Raw genomic sequence first — 7500 nt, 5'->3', positions numbered from 1 at the left:
CTGGCTGTCAGCTACAGTTATGTTTGAAACCAATACTGAACCCACAGTGTTATTCTGAGCTGACAGGATCACAGTTATACTCCAGTAATGCAGCATGCAGGGTCAGTACTTGTTTTTGAGTGTCCATCATGCAATTAAAACATTCTGTCGAGTAAACTATTAAAGGTAGAATAGGTAAGATTTTTGTGTTAAAACATTGTTACAGGACCATTGTAAATCCCTTCCTATCATTGAAAAAGGCTCATTGACATGTTGACTCACCCTCTGCCTGTGTTTATACTTCTTAAATTCAGGTTTCAAAATAGGCAGTTCATGGGCCGATAATAATTCAAGATTGGTTAAAAATTTGTTCTAATTGCCACAGCCAATGGCGTTTCAACGTCAGCGCGTTTACAGAGAAGGGGGAGGGAAAAACAGTGTTGTGTTTTGAAGGAGTTTGTTGCTGCTATTCCTGTCTTGACCGTTAGAAGTCCGAAATTACCCATTGTACCTTCAAGTGTGAAGAAAACTGATACCTTTTGTGAGAGATCCTGAACCAGAATCAAATCATCTCCTAATTCAATAGGCTTCTAATTCAATAGGAGGGCGGTCCACTTCCGCTGGTCCGAGGTGATTTAATTTCAAAGAAGGCAGGGAAGAATTTGACTATTATTGGGTGTAGGGACCCACCAGACCGACTATAATGGATGCTAGAGCCAGTAAGGAGGGTATAAAAAAGAAAAGATTAATTACAGACCACCCGAAAAAGTGCCAGTGCAAAAGTTCTGGCTAAATCCCCAGTGCTGCCGAGGATCGGTATCTGAGCAGAGCCTTTTACAGCCTTCTCTTAAACACATCTCTCCTAAAAGTGCATCTCAGGCACTTTCCACACAATTCACCTTCAAATCTGCGTATGGGAGCCAAGGAGAGGTCAGAGGAGTGCAGGTTACAGATTAGCACTAGCGTTCATGTACAGGGCATGTACACTCACTTAGCACTTTATTAGGCAGACCTGTACACCAGCTCATTCCTGCAAATATCTCATCAGCCAATCATGTGGCAGCAACTGAATGCATACAAGCATGCAGACGTGGTCAAGAGGTTCAGCTATTTTTCCGACCAAATGTCAGAATGGGGAAGAAATGTGACTTTGACCATGGAATGATTGTTGGTGGAAGACAGGGTGGTTTGAGTATCTCAGAAACTGCGGATCTCCTGGGATTTTCATGCACAACAGTCTCCCGAGTTTGGAGAGAATGGTGTGGAAAACAAAAAACATCCAGTAAGCAGCAGTTCTGCAAGCAAAAAAGGCCTTGTTAATGAGAAAGGTCAGTGGAGAAGGGCCAGACTGGTCAAAGCCGAAAAACAAAATCTAAAAAATACCAAATAAAAGTGTTCAGTGAGTGTAGGTATCAGTGGAACTGCATGTGAAAACAGACTCATATATGCAACATCAGTAAAATCTGGCTCTAAAAATTGACATATATTTCTGAAAATAGTAATGAGCTTTCTTTCACTTCCTGAGGAAACGAGATTTTAATTACTGTGCTCCTCCAAACCGGAATGATCTTCCTCATCAACTCAATCTGGCTGCTGTTAATACAGTCGTTTAATTATGAACACTAGAACCGAGGCACACACCTGATTTTAACCTAGTTTAACCACTCTATATCGCCAACCACCTGTCTTTTCATCTGTTTTCATCTGTCATCATTTTGGTGATATTGTTTTTTGTGTACAAGCCAGGTCCCCATTGAAAAAGAGATGAGGTTTCCTGGTAGAATAAAAGACAAATAAATATATGTTCCTGCGCTAAATTCAGATCTTTTGAGGCATTAGACAGTCAACTACAGTTGTATGTTTTACTCTGTAGCTTTGGCCGAAGCAGGTAAAATTTTGGTGCAGATTTTAAGAAATCTAATTTCATACTCACTGCACAGAAAACCCAATAATATTTGCAAATATTAATATTTGAATGTATTCAGGAGGAACGGTCATTGAGCATAAATATTAATGCATCCCTGTAGCAGTAGGTGTTTGTTTTATAATGTATGATATTGTTTTATCCTGATCTCTATAGTGTGAAATCACCTCAATTATAGTAAATCCACAGAATCACTGCTACCACAGACTAACAGGATTATTTTAGCTTTACAAACCACTTCTCAAAGCCTGGTTTCATTTACCCTACACTGCCCAACTGTTTCTCATTCAGCCCACCCCAATCATCCTCTACACCCTACAACTTCTCTCCCGAAGAGGAGGATCCACACGCACATGATTCTACTCCCCGGACGCCAGGAGTCTCCTGACAGTGAGAAAGAGAGGAGGAAGAGGAAATGCCTAATATGGGTCTCTGCTGCTGAACAGCCATTGGGCCCTGCTAGGGTGTGTGTGTGTGGGTGTGGGTGTGTGATTGTGTAGTGGTGTGTGTGTGTGTGTGTGTGGGGGTGGGTGTGTGGTATGTGTGTGAACTTGTGTGTGTATGTGTGTGATTGTGTAGTGGTGTTTGTGTGTGTGTGTGGGTGTGTGGTATGTGTGTGGATGTGTGATTATGTGGGGGGGGGGGTGTTTGTGTGTGTGGTGTGTGTGTGTGTGTGTGTGTGTGTGGAGTGGTGTGTGTGTATGTGTGTGTGTTTGGAGTGGTGTGTGTGTGGGTGTGTGACTGTGTGTGTGTGGTATGTGTGTGTGTGTGTGTGTGTGTGTGTGGAGTGGTGTGTGTATGTGTGTGTGTTTGGAGTGGTGTGTGTGTGACTGTGTGGGGGGTGAGTTTGTGTGTGTGTGTATGTGTGTGTATGTGTGTGTGTGTGGTGTGTGTGTGTGTGTGTGATGAGTGGTGTGTGTGTATGTGTGTGTGTTTGGAGTGGTGTGTGTGTGGGTGTGTGACTGTGTGGGGGGTGAGTTTGTGTATGTGTGTGTGTGTGTGTGTGGAGTGGTGTGTGTATGTGTGTGTGTTTGGAGTGGTGTGTGTGTGTGACTGTGTGGGGGGTGAGTTTGTGTGTGTGTGTATGTGTGTGTATGTGTGTGTGTGTGTGTGTGTGTGTGTGAGGAGTGGTGTGTGTGTATGTGTGTGTGTTTGGAGTGGTGTGTGTGTGGGTGTGTGACTGTGTGGGGGGTGAGTTTGTGTGTGTGTGGTATGTGTGTGTGGGGGGACTAAGTGGCACCAGCAGACGCTGGAGGTCCTGTATTATCACACACCGCTGTGGAGCTACAGTGCTTGGTTTCGAGCTATGGGATAATCACACTGGACCTTAAATAACCTGAATAAAATGTAATTGGATTGAGCTGAGTCCTCCTCGCGGGCCCGTCCGCTCTGTGTGAAATACGCAGGAGGACGGGGCGGGGGAGCGGATCCCTCTGCAGGGAGAGAGGGACTCATCCCAGCCCCTCTCTCAGACCTGTCCCGCCCGCTCCCTCTTCGCCCTCCTCAGGACACCTTCCTCCACATCCCCAACGCTGCCAATAAACATTCCCATTCCCAATGCTGCCAATAAACATTCCCATTCCCAGCGCTGCCAATAAACATTCCCTTTCCCAACGCTGCCGATAAACATTCCCTTTCCCAACGCTGCCAATAAACATTCTCATTCCCAATGCTGCCAATAAACATTCCCATTCCCAACGCTGCCAATAAACATTCCCATTCCCAACACAGCCAATAAACATTCCCATTCCAAACACTACCAATAAACATTCCCATTCCCAATGCTGCCAATAAACATTCCCATTCCCAATGCTGCCAATAAACATTCCCATTCCCAACGCTGCCAATAAACATTCCCATTCCAAACACTACCAATAAACATTCCAATTCCCAACGCTGCCAATAAACATTCCCATTCCCAACGCTGCCAATAAACATTCCCATTCCAAGCACTACCAATAAACAGTCCCATTCCCAACGCTGTCAATAAACAGTCCCAACAATCCCACTCCCAGGGACATACTCCTGAGCTGTGTCCATGATGATTTTTCCAGAAGAGGACTCTTAATTTTCATGGCATGATTAACTATTTTAGACAAATTGATTTAATAATACCTCTTCACACGAAAAAACAGCTAAAACTGTGAAAACCGTCTCCCAGGACCATGTTTCAGAACCACTGTGCTAAAGGATCATCTTTGGTTGGAATTATTGGGTAAAAAGGAAATATTGTCATTTTTCCCCCACATTGACATGCAAGGTTTTATTCTTCTCAAGAGCAAACTGCCTGAAAGACACCCAACTATATATAACTCAAAGCGTCTATTTTAGAATGGCCCATTCTTTTAGATCAATCTTGGTTTGATCACGTCTTTGCCACTAAAACAGGTTTATTTTCTGCAGCAAATAACGACACCCTTACACTTCCTGAAGCTGCACCGGGTACAACTGACATTGTTAATGTGACATTCTCTGTGATTCACTGAAATTTCCTTTGTGCGTGCGTGTGACTGATGGGGTTGGTGTCTGACGTGCCGTTCTGAATTCACGGGCAGGATTCCAACCACACATTTTCAGAGTACAGGGTTTTCCATTCGGTAACAGAAGTCTGTGGTAGAAACATGTCCATTGCCACAGTATTGTCCCTGATTCGGAATTAATTTTCAGAAGATGCATCCGACTAGAATTGTACTGGTCAATTAAATCAGGGTGACCTTTGACCCGGCACTGACAGGTGCCCTCAGGCGTGTCCAGGCCCCTTGCGAATTTGAATGTGTCGGCGAGCATTAGCCAACATCTCAAACAGATGTCAGGTCCTGATATCTGACCTCATACTAACATACAGTGACCTCTGACCTCAGGGTGACCTCTGACCCGGCGCTGACCTGCGCCCTCGGGCGTGTCCAGGCTCCCAGCAAGATGTTGGTGAACGTTAACTAATATTAGCTAGCCTTCGCCATCTTGATATCCGACATCCGACCTCGTACTGACCTCTGACCTCAGGGTGACCTCTGACCCGGCACTGACCTGTGCCCTCGGGCGTGTCCAGGCTGCCGGCGAGCTGCTCCAGCAGGCGCGCGCGCGCGGCGTTCCTCTTGTGCTTCTTGCCCTCGTAGTGCTGCTGCGCCATCAGCGGGTTGTTGAACCACGCCCCGCACAAGCAGCAGTACTTCCCCGCCTCCCCGTTATTCGCCAGCGGCCACAGAGGGGGCGGGGCCAGGGGAGGGGGCGGGGGCAGGGCCGGAACCGGAACCGGAACCGGAACAGGGACCGGGACTGGGTCCGTGGGCTGGGGTGTGCTGGGGGATGAATCTACACCGGGCAGAAGGAAAAGAGAGGAAAAAAGACAGATTATTATATTACAATCTCTCCAAGCAGATGAGTAACAGCCTGGATTCCTATAAAACTGCACCACAGACACAAACACGCTTCCACAAAGTTTTTAAAAATGAGGGCGATTTGGGCACTGAGACTTTAGCACAGTACTTTATGTACGGTCCTTTTCTGACTTTCTGCATATTATGCATTCGGCCTTTTTTAATGTACAGGTGCCAGCCAATGGCAGATGAGCTCCCCTCTGGGGCAGGTTCTGCCCGTCCTTCCTCAACGCCGTGGCCCGAGGCGAGCTCTCGTGAAGACCCAGCTCCGTGTGAAGACCCAGCTCTGTCTGAAGACCCAGCTCTGTGTGAAGACCCAGCTCTGTCTGAAGACCCAGCTCTGTGTGAAGACCCAGCTCTGTCTGAAGACCCAGCTCTGTCTGAAGACCCAGCTCTGTGTGAAGACCCAGCTCTGTGTGAAGACCAAGCAAGAGCTGCCCAGGAACAAGGGGCTCATTGCAACCACTTATTCATCTCCTCTTTTATCTTTTCCTTGCTCCTGACCCGGAAATCGAGATCCACCATCTTTAGGGACATTCCAACCCCTTAAATGTTCCTTCTAGGAGCTTGAAGTAGAAGTGAGGAACTCCTGAACTTTCCTTTTTAGCCAGGAAACGAGCGCTTCCTTTGCGGAAAGGACACTCCATTTGCCACATTTTCTCAATTCGCCTGTCTTCACTCTTTCGGAGTGAGTGTTATGAAGAGGAGATACAGGGGGCGAGAGAGATAAAGAAAAAAGAGAAGGATAGAGAATGAGTGAGAGGAAACAGAGCGAGAGAGAGAGAGAGAGAGAGAGAGAGAGAAAGACAGGGAGGCAGAGAGAAAGTCATAAAAAAGTCAAATCAGATCATAACTGAAGTTGCGCACCTCTGACAGGCCTGAAGAAGAGGGACATTCTTTATGAGACGTGTGCAGAGAGACGGAGGTAAAAGTGTGTCTGTGAGAGACGTGTGGAGCAGGAGACGATATGAGAGATGAGTTCTGAGGTAGAGACGGACCTGCAGGGGGGGTCTCCAGGAGCCACAGTCCAGGAACCATCCTCCGCACGGCCACAACTGTCACCGCCGATATCCGTCCCCCGCCATTCTGACGAGAGCGCCAGACTCAGATCTCATCAAGGCGATGTTCAAAGCACCGGTGTGCCATCTCATCAAGGCGATGTTCAAGGAGACTGTCCAACCATTTTATATTTTTATGTTTTCTGACACTGGACTTTTTTTTTTTTTTTTTTTTTTTTTTTGGAATGCACTCAGCTTTTTCGGTACATCCTTGTTTTGATTTTGAGACAGGAGATAGTTGCACTGTACAGTCACAGGGTCTGTAAGACCGATAAGACGTCCTTATATAGCCTTGTTTGTGTAGCCTAACTGCTAACCGCTCTTCTCTCCCTGTTCCACGGAATGACTGCTCTGCAGGCTGTTTCTAGCTCGTCATAACTCAAAAGATAAAGGACGGTACGTCTGCACCTTACAGAAGCAAATCTCTCCTGCCAATGTTCCCCTGACTGCCATCACGCAGGGAGAAAACACAACCATCAGCATCCGGGCAGGTAGCAGGCTAACAGCTAACCTGTGTGTGCGTCAGCTGAGGATTTCTGTTTTATTTTCCACAAAACTGAGTTCTAAAGTGAAAAATCACACACACACACACACACACACACACGCACAGAAATCGTAACATACTGTTGTAATCGGCTTCGCCTCAGACCCCACATTCTGACGTTCTGTAAAAAAAATGTTTTTTACACTATCAGTAGACAGGGCCGAAAGTTTTAAATCCACTCTATCTCCAGCTTCACGGATTTGAAGCTGATTATACTGTACGTCGCTGAAGCATATGGCCCTATCCCCAAACAAAGTGCAATAACCAGAGATTGCAGAACTGATCTCTGCAGGATACCACACTCCATCGTCAACACGGATCTCTACGATTGATATAGAATACGTTTGTATAGTCAAATCTAGGCAGCATTCACAATGTGGTTCATTTTAATCGCCCATCAAGCACATGGTCCCCGGGAGTATAGCAGAATGTAGCACACTGTTCAGAGTTACCTCTCCAATCAGTAAAGGGAACGTTTGATTTGTAACGGGGGCGACATTGGCTCATTTGATAAGAGCAGTCGTCTGGCAGTCGGAAGATTGCCGGTTTGATCCCGCCCAGTGTCGAAGTGTCCCTGAGCGAGTCACCTAACCCCCAAATGCTCCTGACGAGCTGGTC

General features: G+C 46.5%; 1 protein-coding gene across 1 annotated transcript in view; it reads right to left on the bottom strand.

The window, feature by feature from the left end:
- The window catches only part of LOC133118451 (zinc finger matrin-type protein 4-like), a 55458-nt gene that overhangs the window by 16658 nt on the left and 31300 nt on the right, over window positions 1-7500 (bottom strand). Inside the window, exon 5 of the mRNA XM_061228476.1 lies at window positions 4931-5215. Coding sequence (XP_061084460.1) covers window positions 4931-5215 — 285 coding nt within the window. The remainder of the gene's footprint in view (window positions 1-4930; window positions 5216-7500) is intronic.

This window comes from Conger conger, chromosome 18, assembly GCF_963514075.1.
Source record: "Conger conger chromosome 18, fConCon1.1, whole genome shotgun sequence".
NCBI lineage: Eukaryota > Metazoa > Chordata > Actinopteri > Anguilliformes > Congridae > Conger > Conger conger.
Note: the sequence above shows the minus strand (reverse complement) of the source record. Positions and strands in the feature narration are given on the sequence as shown.